Below are 20,020 nucleotides of genomic sequence, written 5' to 3' on the forward strand. Positions count from 1 at the left end.
TTTAATAAAACAGTGCTATAAAGAAGCAAATAAAAAAGATCTGTCACAGAAACCTACAGTATATCCACACAATTACATTTCTTCAATTCTTCTTTCTGGTGGTAATCTAGTATCTCCTAAAGCAGATTGCTAATACTTTTCAAATGGGCACACAGTACTTTGCTCCATCTTATCTTGTTGCTTAAATTCATTTCCCTAAAACACGAAGAAAATTTTCCTTAACTGAATCTACTAAAAGAAAGCAAGTGAAGAGGAAATGAGAAACACTTACTGCTCTGGCAGCTTCCCCAAAGTCAATCTTTAGCCGTCCCATGGCTCTTATGATCGCAATGATGGACTGTATAGTATTGCTGTAGACAACTACTTTATATTGTTTACATTCTTCCTCTGAATAGCCATCCTCATGAATGATTCTTTAAAAAGAAAACCACAAATCATTACCACAGACCTAAAAAGAAAAAGATACTATGGGCTTTTGTGCATTATGAGGAACTGTAGTTTTACAAAAGGCCATGTTCCAACTTACTTCATCTGTTTCACAATGGTGCTTTTACCAGATTCTCCAGCACCTGAAAGAAAAGAAAATCAGACTTTGAATTCACCTGTAATCAAACACAAAGTATGAAATCAATGTGAGTGCTAATTCTAGATTAATGGAAACCAAGGTCCCAGGGAAAACTTAAGTGAGGCTATCTAGCAAGAAAAATTACTAAGCTTTGTTATCAGAGTTTTTCACTTTAGCGTAATTCAGCGACCAAATATAATTCCCTAAAAGTAGCCCAGACGCTACTTGATATCATTTGTGTCAAGCAGGCATACTTAAGGAGATATGGCAACATAAACACCTCTAGGAACTCATCCTCTACATGGAATACCATGATACAGAAACTGAACATAGGCAAAAATGAAATTATTTGTTCCTGGCCTATTTGCTTTTATTAATTCCTCTGTCAGTATCTTGTGGATCTGAGGAAATATTCCAAGAGTGATCCATCCTCTCAACCATGTGACTAGAATTCAAAATAGAAGCAGAGGAGGCGTCGTCCCCACTTTTTAACTATATATGCTCTCAGGACCACATTTCCCTTGTCTGTCAACTGGAATCACTTTAGTGGTCACCCATGTCAGATCAGCCCTCTAAGAATTCCTTAACATTTCACTGGCATTTCCTTAGTCAATTCCTTCTCCCACATTACAAGATGCCTATTTCACACCATTTCCTTTCTCTCTCAAACCTTACAAACTCCTTCGCACTTCTGACTTTCACCAGATCATCTTGCTTCTTTTATTGGAAAAATTAAAGCACTCAAAAAATGATCTCATTTTCCCATAACCAAATCTACCAATCTAACTGTACTCCCACTAATATTCTCTACCTTCATCAATGGGTGAAGGGTTCCTGCCAGCATCTAAGACTAATCTTTTCAATTGTGTCCTAAACCCACTGATTTTACCTATTCAAGGTCTTGGCTACTGCCACTATCCATGTCACTCACATATGAAGTTTTCTCTTCCCACTGGGGCACTCCCATCAGTATACAAACCTGTTGCACTTTTTTCCATTTTAAATCAGCATATACTCCTACTCCAACCTTTCCTTGACTCCACACATATTCCTCTGCCACTCTAATTTCTCTCTTCCTCCAAGTAGAAAAACCCCTCTAGGTTGTTGATACTCATATTCTCCAGTTCTGTACCTCCAATTCTTCTCCTTAACCCACTCTTATCCACCACTCTAACTGAAACCACTTCTCATGTTTTCCAGCAACTTCCAATTTAACAAGCCCACTGATCAATTCTAGGTCTTTGAGCAGAAATGATCCAATGATGACTTCTCCCCTTGAAATATTTTCTTCACTAGGCAGGCTTCCAGACCCCACATCCTCCTGGTTTGACCCCTATGCTCACTCCTCAGTCTCCTCCCTCCTGTCTCTGAGTCTTAAGGTTTGTACAATTTGAGTACTCCTTCCCTGGGACCTTTTCTCCACCTACATTCATTCCCTAGGTCATCTCATCTAATCTCCTGGTCTTAAACACTATTCATAAACTGATAGTAATAGTTAATACCTAATGTGTACTGTGTGCCAGATGCTGTTCTAAGCACTTTGCTTTTATTAATTCATTTAATCCTCACAATAACCCAGTGAGGCAGACACTTATTACCTCCATTTTATAGATGAGGTAAATGAAACAGAGAGATGCCAAGTTAACTTGTCCACAATTAGTAACTGGCAAAGCTGAAATCTGCATTCACACAGTTTGGCTCCAAAGTTGTTATATACTGCCTGTATGCAAATGATTTCCAAATTTGTATCTCTAACTTTGGCTCCAGAGTCATGCATCTAAACCACCTACCTGATAACTCTCTTTAGATTTCTAACAGTCATCTCAAACTTAAAATGCCCAAAAGTGAGTTACTGTTTCCCCACTGTAAGGGTGGGGAAAACAAAACCTGCTCCACCCTGTTTTCTCATCTCAGTAAATACCAGCACTCACCTAGCTGCTTAGGCCAAAAATGGCAGGTCACAAACAAAATGTGGGTGCCAGTACCAATATATACATCAAATATTAGTAAAACTTAATTTTTAAAAAATAAGTATAAATATAGTTGTAACAGTTTCTTCCTGGATCATCATGAACACACTAAAAACCATAAGCCTAGATTACTATTAAAGCTTCCTGAATGGTCCACTGCTTGAGACCTTGCCTTTCCTACAGCCAGTTTTCCACTAATAGCTGGACTGAATTTTGTGAGATGTAAATCAAATTATTTCACAACTCTGCCCCCAGGTTTGGACTACATAGGTCCACTTATACATGATTATTAAAAAAAAAAAAAAAAAACACAGTACAGTACTATAATATTTTTTCATAATAGTTTCTTTTCTCTAGCTTACTTAACTGAAAAAATGCAGTATATAATATATATGGCAAAGTATGTGCTAAGTGACTATGTATTTTATCAGTAAGACTTCCAACCAACGGTAGGCTATTAATAGTAAATAGGTTATTAGTAGTTAAATTTTGGGAGGAGTCAAAAAGTTATATGTGGATTTTCAAGTATGTGGGGTGGGAGGGGGTGCTGGCACCCTTAACTCTATACTGTATGTCAACTGTACACTCAAAATAAAAATCCATGGGCAATAAAGGTCAAACATACTCCGGCCCCTGATGCTTACCACTTCCTACCACTTTACCCTCAATTCCTATCATTCTCCACTTCATTCTCTCCACTCTTGTCAGACCAGCTTTCTTGCCTTTTCTTCCAACATATCAAACTGGTTCTCAATGAGCTAGATCCTGACTCATGCTCTTTGCCATTTACTATTCCTTCTGCCTGGAGTAAGTTTTTACAAAATTTTCTTATTCCCTTAGAACAGCCTTCCCTGACTAATCTATTCCATCTTATTCTCTCTCCTCACTCTAGGTTATATTTTCACAAAGCACTTATCACTTCTTCACATTACAGATTTGTTCATTTCCTATCTCACTAAAATATAAACCCCATAAAGGATTATTCATCCCTGTATTCCCAGGGCCTACAACTGGGCGTGTCATAAATTAGCTAGGCAAATAAGTACTGTTGAACAGATACATTACTAATGCTTAGTTAAGCATGATCCCTTACTAAATATTTCTCAACTCTATCAACCAAAGCTGTTAGTTAAAATTCAAATAATTTAAAAATCCAGACAACTACATTTTTACACACTCAAAGAGGACATTTCTATTTGACTTTATTTCTGCACTTATCATCTAATGATAATCAGGAGTAGCACTAAATATTTACATAACACACAAGGAACTTTTAATGATATTGTTTCTCCAGGGGAGCCTGTGTAGCTCACCAGTTAGCTGAGTGGCCGACTCTTAATTTTAGCTCAAGTTCATGATCTCAGGGTCCTGGGACTGAGCCCTGCATCCCGTCAGGCTCTGTGCTCAGCAAGGAGTCTGCTTGAGGATTCTCTCCCTCTTCCTCTATCCCATCCTGCCACTGTCCCCCCAATCTCCTCACTTGCCTGCCTGTCTGCCTGCTTTCTCTCAAATAAATCTTCAAAACAAGAAGTGCTTTCTCCCATGCATATCTACAAAAAAAAAAAAACCTTTTTTTATTCTGAAGAAAAGAATACAGAAATATAATACTAGCTTAAGTACTAGTTTAAAACAGAATTCCCAGATGATTCCATGTTAGCACCAGTTACTAAATTAACCAGGAAAAGCAAAGATTAATGAAGTAATGTGCACCATTCTTCTACATATTGCAAACAGGATTTCTACCACTTACATTGGACTAAATGAAATAATCAACGAGTCCATTATCCTCAGAATCAATTTCTACTCATCTCATCAAGTTCCATCCTATGAAGGTGATTTCAAAGGAGTATGTTGCCCTGTGTCTCTCAAGTTTTTTCAAGGTTCCCTGATAAGATGTCCTTCTCTTTATTTTCAACTACATCTATTTACCCAAGGTTTTACTAAGCATCCAGTTCCTCTCCTTACAAGCACCTCTTACGGACTACAGAACTAAATACAAATATAAGATTTATCTTATTAAGTGTTCCAGGGCATTGTACAGAAATAAAGAATGAAAAAAAGAAAAAAGAAAAAAGAAATAAAGAATTGGAAAAAAAAAAAAAAAAGAACTGCTTTATACCAAAAGTCTTTGACCCATTCAGCTTCCAGATCAGAAGAAAAGTGCCACCATCTTACCTTTCTTCCAAGTACGAAATCTAAGAATCATCTGGAACCCACTCACTCTTCTCTCCTTACATTAAGCTGTAACAAAATCTTTCTTCTTATTCTTTTCTCAAAGTAATCCTTTCTATTCCTCAAATGGCTGATGTTGTGCCTACTGTATGTTACTGCTGTAATTTTCTCAACTTATAGCTCAAAGCCCCTCTTCTTTCTTATCATTTCTAAATGGCACTAATAATTCTCTACCATTTTCTATAATCTTTTCTTATTAGGTCTGAATTCTTCATTTTTACTTCAATCCTATGTTTCATCTCCCACCCCCAATATATGTGATGTTTGGAACTTCCTAGTTTTGTTTACATCTTCTAAACTATCTTCCTTCAAAATTTATCACAAATTTAAGGAGAGATTCATTTGTCCATCTTCAATCTACCAGGGTAATAATACTAAGGAAACAAATAATGTAATGGATATAAAGGAATTGCAAAGAAACAACCTATGGTTAGGAGAGGAAGAAACTGAAGGTGACTCTAGGCAGGAGGGAAGGAAATGGGTGGGGGATAGGATTTTGAGAGGAAAAAAGTCTGAAAGTTCCCAACAACAGGAGGGGATGGAATCATCCCTAAAACAATATACATCTAAAGGATGTCTTATATAAAGAGGAAGAAAGGACTAAAGGGAAGCCACAGAGATTTTTGAGAGAAAAAGGAGAGAAAGAGCCAAGGCAGGCAATCTGCAGAGGATAAACAGGTAGAATTAATTTTGAAAATCTCTTATTAACAATCAAATAAAATGAGTAAGAAGTATGTGTGGCAGTTAAGTTTGATCAACCAACAAGGTCAGATGAAAAGTAATTCACCAGCACATACTCTACTGTAAAATCAGTATATTTACCTAAAAACATCCTAAGTTTTATTTTTAAGGAGCTCCTGGAAAGCAGGCACCATCACATGTTCCCTCTATTTCTTCCCATAACATATACTATATTATGGGTATGTAAAACGAGAGATGATGATAACGTCTTTGCAAAATTTTTATAGGCCAGTGAATTGGTAATCAAATAATTATCATGAGTAAACACATTCAACTCACACGATTTTAAGAATTAACTCTAAAAGATGGCTGATACTCAAAAACATTGTATCATCCAATAGTCTTCTCTTTTCTTTCACTTTGATTAAAAGAAAACTTAAAGCCAGTCTAAGGAAGTACATTATACCTGCGCCTTCAGGTACAATGAATTTCCTTATCTGCAAAAACAAGGGTCAACAGGAGATGCTTAGAACAATAGCTGGCATATAGTAGATATTCAATAAATGTTAACCAGCTGGCTATTATTTGGGAATGCTGTTTTCACTGTTTGGAATACCAACAAGTCATGTTAGGTCCCCCAAAGTTGGGGTACCTGGATGGCTCAGTGGTTGAGCATCTGCCTGAAGCTCAGGTCATGGTCCCTGGGATCAAGTCCCCCATCCAGCTCCCCACAGGGAGCCTGCTTCTCCCTCTGCCTGTGTCTCTACCTCTCTGTGTCTCTCATGAATAAATTTTTTTTAAATCTTTTTTTTTTTCCTAAATCTCTTTTTTTTTAATTTTATTTATTATTTATGATAGTCACACACAGAGAGAGAGAGAGAGGCAGAGACACAGGCAGAGGGAGAAGCAGGCTCCATGCACCGGGAGCCCGACGTGGGATTCGATCCCGGGTCTCCAGGATCACGCCCTGGGCCAAAGGCAGGCGCCAAACTGCTGCGCCACCCAGGGATCCCAATTTTTTTAAAATCTTAAAAAAAAGAAAAAGTCCCAAAAAGTTTTATTAAACTCTTTGGATATTGATGTTGGTTCAAAATCCCAGCAGAAATGGTATAAATACTTATCAGCTAGTTCACAATAACAAAAATCTAGATGGAGTCTGGATTCACACACTAAAACAGCAACTTAGAACCTAAATGCCACAGCAAACTATGTCAAAGCATTAATCATTTTTTCCACCCCACCATGAGGAACAAAAACACTCTCTTCCTCAAATATATTTTCAGCCCCTAGATACTCCTAACTACCTCCTCTCCCACACTTCTCACCCATCTGTACGTTCCTTGAATGTTCTTCAAAGGTTTTTGTACCACTATCATGTATACTAGCAGTTATTCCAGTAGCAACTGAAACGTCTCCTTTTCCTTTTAAATACTAATTTCTGTGGAGAAATCTTGAAACTTGTAAAAGTGCACATTATAACTAGGACAAAGCCCTCTTTCTAGAGGTCTGCATAACTTAAGTCCCAGTTTAGCACTATTTTTAGATAATGCTCTAGCCAGGGTTAGACCAAAACACTCTTCTTGGTCTTTCTACAGCCCATCCTTCTCCCCCCACCCCTTCTCAGACACTTGGGCACATATGACTAAAACAGGCATAGACAGCCTTCCTCTCACAGCAGGTTAAAAGTTTGATCAGCATATATATTTGATTTTTCTAACTTCACTTAAAAAGATTTTCTTAGTTAATGATACCATATAGTAATAAATTCAATGGAAGAGTAGATTTTATTCCTAGCTTTACCATGACTAGCTGTGTGACTTGGGCAAGTCACCTAACTTCACAATGCCAACCCCCTAAATATAAAATATGAAAGACTTTGGCCTAGATGTGCTCTTTAACATCTCAGTTGCTAACATTCTATGACTACAATTATAAGGCTAAAAGCAGATTAAATCTCTACTCCTGACACACAGAGGCTTCAAATCAAACCATGAATCCGTATCTTCCTACTAACCCATTCATTCAAAATAGCTACCATAATATAATGACCAGCATGCTCTCCAATCATGCACTCCTGATCAACACAGAGAAGACAAAGAAGTAAAGAGTACCACACTGTAAGGAAGTAAGAGTTGTCAGGAAGCCAACCTTCTATATTCATGCTTGAGGGTATTCTATAATTACACAGTCTCAAACTAACAGAACATTCAAGTTAGATTGCTATTTTTAAGAAAAAATGTATCTCTAACAAAAGGTCACAGCAGCACAGTTTATGCTATTTCCAATAATAAGCTTATCTATTGCTCCTATTGATTTGTTTACTGACAGGCATAACTAACAGAGTAAAAATTCAGATTAAAGTTAAAATGACATTTCAAAAAAAAAAAATGACATTTCATTCAAAATGCTTTTCAAAGTACCAGACTTAATACAAAACCAGTTGCTCCCTAATTCAGTAAAAGAAAAGGTTAGCAGAATTATAGATGTGAAACACATATGGAGCAAATTAAAATTGTTATTCATTAAAAAAAAAAGTCTCTTGTATGTATCTGGAACCGCTAGACACAAATACAAATAAGGAATGTGTGGTCTAATGATGATGTTAGATCTATTTTATGTGTGAAATTATCAAGTTTCCATAGCCTAAAATATCAGAACAATTGCTTCACCCAGCCCACTGCCTCTTTAAGCATGCCAAGTCTCTACATATGAACATCCTTGAAAACCTTATTTAACTCAAACATCAACTTCTTGCTGAAGCCTTCTTCATTTCCTCTCAGCGGAGATATTACTGCCACTCTGATGGCTAATACAGATTCTTCCCTTTCAGCCTAAATCCTAGAGATTAATTTCCAAAACTAAGTCCCAAATTGTCCTTCCCAGGCTCTTTTTATCTCTAGCCAGGTGTGGCTACTCTAAAAAGAACTTATTTGACTGTCTTCCAGATCCTAATCTTGCTTTACATAAACTGCTAACTGGTTTTCTTGATTTTGATTAAAATGGTAATGAAACTCTTTCTAGTATGATCTGAAAACCCTTCCACATCTGTGTACTTCTCCCTCAAGGGCATCCTGACAAGACTCAACTTGGCCCTATAGTTTAGTGTCAAACACCATCACACTAATACTTAGTCAAATTACTGTAATTACTTGGGTTTATACCTGTTTAGGACTCCATTAGTCCTAAACTCAAAAAAGCACACTCCTCGAAAGCACAAAACAGTGCCTTCTTTTTGTGTTTCTACTACCCCCACCCCCCGCCATATCTAGGACAGAGTGCCAAGCACATAATAACTGTGGGATGAATGATTTGAGTTTCTATGAGATTCAGTAGTTGCCTAATCACATTTTGTAAATGCCAGCTGCAATGAATGGAATTTTCAATGTGGGCAGTTAATAGATTTCCATTCCTCTGCTATCTTTACTCAGCCCCACATCCATTCCTGGCTAGGCCTTCAGCTCTCAACCCACAACCATACCTGTAAATTTGGACTCATTCACAAGTCTCCTATTCACCTTATTCCCCTCTAAACCTCTCAAACCCTGTCACAGCTCCCATGCAATTGCACCCACCACCTACTTCAGTGAAATAAACTACAAATTTGTCCTGAACATCCTGTATCCTAAAAGAGTACATGAAACATAATGAGTACTCAAATACCTGTTCAGTGAATGAATAAATGAATGAATATATTAAAGGTAAAAGATGGCAGTTAGTTGTGATTGACAGATTATGGGTCTCTTCTGTGAAAGAGTTTTCTTCTTTGGGGGGAGGAGCGGAGCAGGGGAGAGGAAGAGAGAGATCTCAAGCAGGCTACAGGCCATGTGGAGCCTGACTTGGGGCTGAATCTTACAATCTTGGTATCATGACCTGAGCCAAAACCAAGAGTTGGATGCTTAACCGACTAAGCCAATCAGATGCCCCTGAAAAAGATTTTTCTAGGAAGCAATCACATACCAACAACCAAAAAGGCTTAAGACACATATAACAAGTTTTTGATAAAACTTTGCTGATATACAGGTGCCTAGGTGGCTCAGTCAGTTAAGAGTCTGACTTTAGGGCAGCCCTGGTGGCACAGCGGTTTAGCACCGCCTGCAGCCCAGGGCATGATCCTGGAGACCCTGGATCAAGTCCCACGTCAGGCTCTCTGCATGGTGCCGGCTTCTCCCTCTGCCTGTGTCTCTGCCTCTCTCTCTCTCTGTGTGTCTCTATGAATAAATAAATAAAAAATATTAAAAAAAAAAGACTGACTTTAGCTCATGCCATGATCTTGGGGGTCTGTGCTTAGAGGGGAGTCAGCGTCTCCCTCTGCCCCTCCCCCAGCTAGTGCTCTCACTCTCGCTGTCTCCCCTTCTCTAATAAATAAACAGAATCTTAAAAAATTATATTACACTGATACATTAAAATAATTAACTGATATATTAACTGTTTATATTAGACATAATTTCAGAATATATGTCTGCCCATAACCTCTAGAGAAATCCCTACTTCCTTTCCTCAGGGCAACTGCCTACTGAGCCACGCCCCTCTCTGTGATTGGATCAGGATACCTGACACAGGAATCACCCAGTCACAGGCTGACAGGGCCTACACCCTGTGTGACCTAGCTCCAAAAGATGGGTAAAAACATGCAGATTATCGAGGAATCTCCACTAGAAGATACAGAAAAAGTCTTAATAATTACAAGATCAAAATGTTTTAAATCCTAGATTAAGAGGGGGAGGGGGGAAGAGCAACTCACTTAGCCTCCTCCAAATGTTATCACTTGAGAATATGAAAAAGGTAACTTGAGTGTTGCTAAAGATCATGTGTACTCTTCTGGCAACTGGCCAATTAAGAGGGAGAAGCAGGGTTTCTTCTTCACCTTTGTGGAATATAAAAAGAATGCTTAAGGGAGCAGTCATTTGTGAGCAAGGAGGGAGATTATCCTCTGGGGGCCTCAATGTTCTAATTTTGGCCCCTGGTAAGTTTGCTTTTATGTCTTCAAAAGCAGGGCAACAAATAGCCATTTTGATGCTAACACTAAATTATATAGTATGTACATAGAACATGACTGAACACTATTTTTGCAAAGATGTGTTTCTTTCTAGCTCTGCCTCAAAATTTTCTTGTGAGACAGAAATGTAAAATACTCAGTTTTAACCCATACAAATAAATTTTTATATGCAACGGAGATGTCCTCCAAAGGTAACTGTAATGTTACATCCATTCACCAAAATCCATATATCCCCAAATTTTACACTTAAAGATGTTAGAAACAGGGCAGTCCCGGTGGCCCAGCGGTTTAGTGCCGCCTTCAGCCTGGGGTGTGATCCTGGAGACCCAGGATCGAGTCCTGCGTCGGGCTCTCTGCATGGAGCCTGCTTCTCCCTCTGCCTGTGCCTCTGCCTCTCTCTTTCTCTGTGTCTGTCATGAATAAATAAAATCTTAAAAAAAAAAAAGTTAAAATCATATCCCTAAGTCTCCCAAACACTGATGGCAGCACATAGCACTTTTCCACAGGTCTATTTAATTAAATGCAAATACCACATTTTGAAAATTCACAAATAGCAAAACATTATAAATTGAGTTGCCAGATCATAAGGATACCTACAATTTCAACTTCCCTTACCTTAGATATTCATCAATGCTGTAAGTCAAAACCCAGAAAGTTTGGGGTTCATACCTATATTTACTTTTACTAACCTTTTGTGACAGCATAAATTAGTATAGCAACTTAAAAAAGGCAGTTAAATACGAGGGAGGAGAATACAAAGTCCCCAGATGATTTCCCCCAAATTATATCTATATTTATCTCTGTCTGTAAACTAAAATAGGGCTGAAAAGACAGCTACTAAAAATTCAAATCAACACTCTCCAAATCCCGTGCACACCTTTCCAGCCTTATCTCCCACAGTCCTCCTATACCAACTCTTCATTTTAGGCCAATCTATTTGTTCATATTCCTGAGCCTTTATTCCCTGCCTGGATGCACTTTCTTTGTCTTTGTCTTAAGAGTTCTATTTATCCTTCAAGGTCCATCTCAAATGTTGTCTTCTCTGGGAAGACTTCCTGAGGTATTTCTTTCTCCTCCTCAAATTGGCTACTCCTGTAACCACATTCCACATACATTAGAATGCACCAATATTGTGCAGTGTTGACAAATATACCATAGCTATGTAAGATGTCAACACTAAGGGAAACCAGGTGAAGACTATACAGATACTCTATGTACTATCTCTGCAACTTTCTTATAAATGTGAAATTATTACAAAATAAAAAGCTTATCAAAAAACCTTGTAGGGGCACCTAGGTGGCTCAGGTCATGATCCTGGGGTCCTTGGTTCAAGCCCTTTATCAGGTTCCCAGCTCAGCAAGGAGCCTGCTTCTCCCTCTCCCTCTGATGCTCCCCCTACTTGTACTCTCTTGTGCTGTCAAATAAATAAAATCTTTAAAAACAAAACATACGGGATCCCTGGGTGGCTCAGCGGGTTAGCGCCTGCCTTCAGCCCAGGGTGTGATCCTGGAGTCCCGGGATCGAGTCCCACGTCGGGCTCCCTGCATGGAGCCTGCTTCTCCCTCTGCCTGTGACTCTGCCTCTCTCTCTCTCTGTGTCTCTCATAAATAAATAAATCTCAACACACACACACACACACACACACACACACACACACAAACTTGTAGGTAGTCTAGAAAAACTCAAAAAACTACAAATACTGAAGAGGATGTAAATTTTAGTTATAACCATAACAACAAAAATGCAAGGATAAGAAACATACTTCTCAGGGTGGCTGTGGCTCAGTTCCTTAAGCATCTGCCTCAGGCTCAGGTCATGATCCCAGATCCCTGGGATGGAGTCCCGCATGGAGCTCCCTGCTCAGTGGGGACTCTACTTCTCCCTCTCCCTCTGCCCCTCCCCCCACTTGTGTGCTCTCACTCACTCTCTCAAATAAATAAAATCATAAAAAAAAAAAAAGAAAAAAGAAATATACTTCTCCTCTGAGAAGTTGAGGAAGAGGGGTACCTGGGTGGCTCAGTTGGTTAAATGTCTGCCTTCAGCTCAAGTTATGATCCCAGAATCCTAGGATCAAGCCCCATACAGCGTGTCCTTGCTCAGCAGGGAGTCTGTTTTTCCCTCTGCTCTCCCTCAACTTTTGTTCTCTCTCTCAAATAAATAAATAAAATCTTAAAGAAAAAAAGGAACAGAGGAATGAAGGAAATTAGTTTTTAACAACCTGAAATGAACCAAAATATGTAAGTAATGCTGAAAAATGGTGAGAGAAATTTATGTTATTAAACTGAAGAATTCGGGATCCCTGGGTGGCGCAGCGGTTTGGCGCTTGCCCTTGACCCAGGATCGAATCCCACATCGGGCTCCCTGGTGCATGGAGCCTGCTTCTCCCTCTGCCTGTGTCTCTGCCTCTCTCTCTCTGTGTGACTATCATAAATAAATAAATAATAATTAAAAAAAAAGTTTAAACTGAAGAATTCAATTTCTATTTTCAAAAATAGAGAACACTGAAATAACTTCCATGGAAAGTTTAAAACTGCATTATCCTAACACATACATCAGAACTACATTATATGTGTAAATCATGGTAGTGATTTTATCATTACATCAAACAGAACCTGGTTTGTTTGTTTGTTTGTTTTTTAAGATTTTATTTATTCATGACAGAGAGAGAGGCAGAGACACAGGCAGAGGGAGAAGCAGGCTTCCTGCATGGAGCCCAACATGGGATCCCCATCCAGGGATCCCTAATAGTTGGATTTTAAAATTAAAATAGTATTCCATTAAACTCTAATAGCTTGGGCAGCCCGGGTGGCTCAGCGGTTTAGCTCCTGCCTTCAGCCCAGGGCATGATCCTGGAGTCCCGGGATCGAGTCCCACATCGGGCTCCCTGCATGGAGCCTGCTTCTCCCTCTCCCTGTGTCTCTGCCTCTCTCTCTCTCTCTCTCTCTCTCTGTGTGTGTGTGTCTCTGGAATGAATGAATAAAATCTTTAAAAAAATAAAATAAAATCCAACTATTACAGGAAATTATAAAATGACAAGAATCAAACTACCTTGCTAATTAATTTTAAAGAAGTCTTATTTATATGGTCCCCATATCACCAGAGTAATAACTATAAACAGCAGGCCACATAAACAAAAACAAGAGAGGAGCGCCTGGGTGGCTCAGTTGGTTAAGTATCTGCCTTTGGCTCAGGTCAAGATCTTGGGATCCTAGGATCAAGCCCCACATAGGGCTCCCTGTTCAGTGCAGAGGCTGCTTCTCTCTCCCCCTCTTCCCCCACCCCCTGCTGTGCTCTAATAAATGAATATAATCTTAAAAAACAACAACAAAAAACAAAGTCACAAGATACAAGCACAATTTAAACACAAGAGTATGTTTTAATCATGATGAGACACACCTGACTAGACAGCTGTAGATTTAAACAAGCAACTAGAAAAAAATTTAGATTATCTACTTCAACAAAAATTTTTCAAGGTATAAAACATTAACAATTACCAAAAAAACTCAGTCTTTTTATACAAATATTAAAAACATTTACCCATTGTGAATTAGACTTGGTGACAAAAAAAAAAAAAAGACTTGGTGACAAAAAGAAGCCCATAACAGCAAAACAGTAATGGAACAATGAACATACTAATGTCATCAATAGCCCTTAACAAATCTTAGACTTTTAAGTATCTTCCAAGTCCAACTTGAAAAATCAAAGGAAATCCACTAAAGACTATACCCTCTTGAAACTTGTTTCTAAGATTACCAGGCCGTTATTCAGGTACAAGTCAAACAAATTTGGTCATTCTAGTTCTTCTTATTCATTTGTTACAACTTACTAAATATCAAGACATGAAAAATAGGGAGAGCACTGTATCAAAACTGGGACAATTAAACAGTGCTCCAAAGACAATGTTATTCAGCTCAAGCAGCTTGAATTACAGATATGACACAGATGATTGCTAAGCAGGTAACAGAATAGCCTGGAGAGATAAAGGTTTAAAGATAAACTCTAACTTGCTAAACACTGAAAAAGAATTTTACTAAAATGAAGACAGTTGAAAATCAAACACTACAACAGTTACTTTTCTTTTTATTCTCTTGAACATTTACATTATGGGCACTTTACAAATTTATGTCTTTCAAGCCTTTTAACTATCTTCCTAAACAGTTTTATTACATTACACTAATTTCAGCCAAACTAAAGAATAAGAGAAATAACAACACAAAAGCAGCCCTCTTTATAAACCCTGCTAAAATATTTCATCTGGTTGATAATATTAACATCATAGACAAGAGACCCCTGAAATCAGACTTCATTGTACAGATACACAAAAAATGAAGCTCAGAGATTAGAACAAATCCCCCAAGTTTCAGCATCTTTGCTCTTTAATCCTATACTACATGGGATCTCCTATTTACGAATTAAGTTACCAGTTCAAAGAACTGTCTTTCATTAGTGCTAGTCTACTACATTCTTTGACTAGAAAACAAGTTTTTTGTTGTTGTTGCTTTTTTTTTTTTGAGTTTTTTTTTTTTTTTAAGATTGTTTATTTATTCATGAGAGACAGAGAGGCAGAGACATAAGCAGAGGGAGAAGCAGGCTCCATGCAAGGAGCCTGATGGGGGACTCGATCCTGGGATTCCAGGATTGTACCCTGGGCCGAAGGGAGGAGCTAAACCGCTGAGCCACCCAGGAATCCCAGAAAACAAGTTTTAAAACAAACTTCAGTTACCTGAACAAATTTAGTATCCACTGCTCTAAATAATTCTTATAAGACCCATATTTTGGGGGATCCCTGGGTGGCTCAGCGGTTTAGCGCCGCCTTCAGCCCAGGGCGTGATCCTGGAGACCTGAGATCGAGTCCTGCCTCGGGCTCCCTGCATGGAGCCTGCTTCTCCATCTGTCTCTGCCTCTCTCTCTCTCTGTGTCTCTATGAATAAATAAAATCTTAAAAGAAAAAAAAAAAGACCCATATTTTTATTCTTTGGTCTTTACTGCTAATATTCTAGTTCCTGAGGACTTAAAACATCTTTTCCTCCCCACCTTCCCTGACAAGCCCATTCCCCAATAAAATAAAACTAAGCTAAACTAAACTAACTAAATATAAGACAGAACATGGACAGCCGTAGGAATAATTAAAAGGTCACATGCTGGGCAGCCCAGGTGGCTCAGTGGTTTAGCGCCACCTTCAGCCCAGGGCCTGATCCTGGAGACCCGGGATCGAGTCCCATGTCAGGTTCCCTGCATGGAGTCTGCTTGTGTGTCTCTGCTGCTCTCTCTCTCTGTCTCATGAATAAATAAATAAAAATAAAAAAAAAAAAGGTCACATGCTTGTCAAATCTATTAATTACGAAGACCCTATTCTATGGTCATCTCTGTACTTCAGAATTAGCATACTTAGGGAAAATCGCAATATTGTAATTCCTGAAAAGGACCATATTTTCAGACTAAACAAGTAATGACATATATACATTTAAGAACAAAGAACAGTTAAGTGCAAATAAAAAACAAATCTATCTTTGAACTGTGACTTATTTTTTATGCCAGTTCATTTTCCCCCCAGACACAAGATGCATCTTCACAAGAAATCTAATAACTGCTTATGAATCTTCTGCCAAATAAATGGCAAACCTTAAAGAATATCATCCTATAAGAATTTAATTTAATCAATATAATAACAGTATTATTGTTATTACTAAGGCAAAATGAAAGCAATAGATTATAGGTATTATAAAAAAATCAAATTAAGAAGCTAGTATGGGCTAAATTAAAGGAAAAGTTAGGTATTATAACTCTAATTATCAAAAACTCTTATTTTTTTTTTAATTTTTATTTATTTATGATAGTCACAGAGAGAGAGAGAGAGAGGCAGAGACATAGGCAGAGGGAGAAGCAGGCTCCATGCACTAGGAGCCCAACATGGGATTCGATCCCGGGTCTCCAGGATCGCGCCCTGGGCCAAAGGCAGGCGCTAAACCACTGCGCCACCCCAGGGATCCCAAAAACTCTTATTTTCAATAATAAGCATATTCAGCCGGTAAATACTGATATTTATATATGAGTAATAAATTGTATAAGATTTTTTTTTTTAAGATTTTATTTATTCATTCATAGAGACAGAGAGAGGCAGAGACACAGGCAGAGGGAGAAGCAGGTTCCATGCAGGGAGCCCGACACAGGACCCGATCCCGGGTCTCAATCCCAGGTCTCCAGGACCACACCCCGGGCTGCAGGCGGTGCCAAACCGCTGCGCCATCAGAGCTACCCAAATAGTATAAGGTTTAAGTGAATTAGAGGATTCCAATCCTCTGCATGCAACTTAATTTTTGCCATACCACCACCACAAAATCCTAAAGAACAAAGCGTTAAAATTATTTTGTATAATAATGTTTTCTCAAGATCTCCTAAGGGGAATTATCAAGAAATAAAAATCTAAATATAGGGATCCCTATATCCCTATATAGATGTGGCGCAGCGGTTTGGCGCCTGCCTTTGGCCCAGGGCGCAATCCTGGAGACCCGGGATCGAATCCCACGTCGGGCTCCCGGTGCATGGAGCCTGCTTCTCCCTCTGCCTGTGTCTTTGCCTTTCTCTCTCTCTCTCTGTGAGACTATCATAAATAAATAAAAATTAAAAAAAAAATCTAAATATAGCACAGGAGTAAATCAATAACTTATAAAATTAAATTATAATATTTAATTCCTTAAGAATCTCTGAAAAGAATATATTATTTTATTTTTAAAGATTTTATTTATTTAAAAAAAAAAGATTTTATTTATTTGAGAGAGAAAGTATGAGTACACCTGCAAGCAGGAGGAAAGGAAAACACAGGCTCCCCGCTGAGCAGGCAGCCTGACATGGGGTTCCTCCACCCAAGGACCTTGAGATCATGACCTGAGCCTAAGGTAGATGCTTAATTGAGCTGCCCAGGATCCCCAAGAATATACTATTTTAAAAAATCAAATTACTGGTCAGCCCGGGTGGCTCAGCGGTTTAGCACCACCTTCGGCCCAGGGCATGATCCTGGAGACCGGGGATTGAGTCCCACGTTGGGCTCCATGCATGGAGCCTGCTTCTCCCTCTGCCGGTGTCTGCCTCTGTCTCTCTGTGTCTCTCATGAATAAATAAATAAAGTCTTTAAAAAAAAATCAAATTACCTGTCTGAAACACCCTTGAAAAAAGTAGCTAAATGATAAGCTTTCACAGACATTATCATAATAAAAGAAATTACCAATACTGAATACTTGTTTGCTAAGCATTTTACATGTATTTTCTTATTGCAATATTATAAAATAAGCATCATCATGCCCACCTTATATATATGAAAAATTAAGATTCACTGGCTAAGTTATATGCTCTGGGTCTCACAGCTAGTAAGTGAAAGGGAACTGAATCTAGTTCTATGATACTCTGAAAGCAGTGCTCTTATCCATTCATTAAACCAATGCTTCCCAATTTCTGTCACATGATGGCCACACTGAAAAATGATATTTGTAAGGCTTACTAAGGGAAGCTGGCAGGCTTGGTAAAAATAATATATATTTTCTTTATATCACAAAATTATGACATGAAAATAAGATACAAAGTATTGCAGATGATATTAAATACTAACTGGCATAAACCTTCCTAATAAAATATTTTCAACTACCATCTTCCCAAAGTTTTTTTTTTTTTTTTTTTTTTTTATTTTTTTTATTTATTTATGATAGTCACACAGAGAGAAAGAGAGAGAGGCAGAGACACAGGCAGAGGGAGAAGCAGGCTCCACGCACCAGGAGCCCGATGTGGGATTCGATCCCGGGTCTCCAGGATCACGCCCTGGGCCAAAGGCAGGCGCCAAACCGCTGCGCCACCCAGGGATCCCCACCATCTTCCCAAAGTTTAAAGAAATCGTACTAAAAGTGTTCAAATATCATTTCAACTGTTGCAAAATTTTGAAAAGTTATGAAAATGATTTAAAATCTCAAAAATATAGGGGTGCCTGGGTGGCTCAGTCAGTAAGCACCTGCCTTCAGCTTGTATCACAATCCCAGCGTCCTGGGATGGAACCCCTGCACCGACATCAGGCTCCCTGCTCAGTAAGGAGCCTGCTTCTCCCTCTCCCTCTGCAGCAACCCCTGCTTACGCTCTCTTGCTCTCTCTCAAATAAATAAATAAAAATCTTTAAAAAATAATAAAATTTCAAAACTACAAAAAAAATTACAAACAGCATACTTGTATGCCATCCTATGCACTGCATTCTGGTTGGGAAGCTTTGCAATAATATAACTTTGTCTTTCCACCTACTATTGTGACTAAACATTACTTTGGCATTTTCAAGATCTTCTCAAAAACATACCTAAAGGAAATTCAAACCAAAGGTAATCAAAAAATTGTAACACATAAGTATTCCTTAACTAATTTATTTTTTTTAATGATTTTATTTATTTATTCATGAGAGAGAGAAAGGGGGGGGGGCCAGAGACACAGGCAGAGGGAGAAGCAGGCTCCACGCAGGGAGCCCCATGCGGGACTCGATCCTGGGTCTCCAGGATCCCGCCCTGGGCTGAAGGCAGCGCTAAACCACTGAGCCACCAGGGCTGCCCTCCTTAACTAATTTAATTAGAATTTGAAACACTCTGACTTCATAGTCCACCTTGTTAATCACTATACTAAACTGCATCTCTCCAAAAGAGAAAATACAATACACCTATTGTGTGCCAGGAGAGACAAAGGTAACCAAATACATCCCAACTTAGACAAGTTGGTTAGTTCACAGAGATGAAGTAAAAACTTGCATGTACATCAAAGGACGTATTCTATAGCAAAAAAAAAGGTTATCTGTATATTGTGATGAGTGTGTTCTGCTTACTGAAAATAAGGGGTAACTTTAACTTCTGTGCATTATGATATGGTTCAAGCAAGAGCATCTGTGTTTGCAACTATTTATATTTGTTGACTTGCTCAAGAATATTAAAAAATCTTACTTAAAACAATGAAATTGATAAAAATTAAAAGCAAATGTCTTAGTACTTTGATTTTTACTTACTGTTTTTGAAGTTCGCTAAGTCATGTGTTTAATTTTGTTTTTAATTAAATGCACTATTTATAAAATCCCAAATAAAGATTTTTTTCCAGACATTTGCTTGCCTAAATTCTCCCTGCCAAATCCTGCCATTTGGAAGAAAACCTCACAGTTTACAACTGTACTACAATAGGCTAATGTCCTGAGGAGATCTCTGATGGTCAATGTAATTCAAAACATTTACAGAAAATGAAAATACACCTTTAATTTCATAACCAATCAATCAATACAGACATTAATGCCTTGAGTATTATATAATGGTTTGTATTAAGCATCCGAAAGAGCCCCAAGAGCAATGTCCAACATTAGGTGGTTCATGCTAGTAAATATGTAAGAAGCACCTACTATGTGCCATGGACCATGCTCATCCACAAATGATACTTGTTAAACAGAGAGTGGCAGTCTAGAACTACAATTCAAATTCTTGTGTTATGAATATCACGTTAGATATTCAAACCAAAAGCTCAAGCTCCAATGCATAACTTTCTTCCTATATCCAAAGAGTTATTCCTAGGGCTTCT

The 20,020-nt window shown here is 38.4% G+C and overlaps 1 protein-coding gene across 2 annotated transcripts in view; it reads right to left on the minus strand.

Moving 5' to 3' along the window:
* Positions 1–20,020, minus strand: part of GNAI3 (G protein subunit alpha i3) — a 39,285-nt gene that overhangs the window by 17,467 nt on the left and 1,798 nt on the right. For both annotated transcript variants that reach the window (XM_038541067.1, XM_038541068.1), the window contains exons 2-3: positions 527–569; positions 272–413 (exon numbers count right to left, since the gene is read on the minus strand). In XM_038541067.1, the coding sequence (XP_038396995.1) occupies positions 272–413; positions 527–569 (185 nt within the window). The remainder of the gene's footprint in view (positions 1–271; positions 414–526; positions 570–20,020) is intronic.

Source organism: Canis lupus, chromosome 6, assembly GCF_011100685.1.
Source record: "Canis lupus familiaris isolate Mischka breed German Shepherd chromosome 6, alternate assembly UU_Cfam_GSD_1.0, whole genome shotgun sequence".
Lineage (NCBI taxonomy): Eukaryota > Metazoa > Chordata > Mammalia > Carnivora > Canidae > Canis > Canis lupus.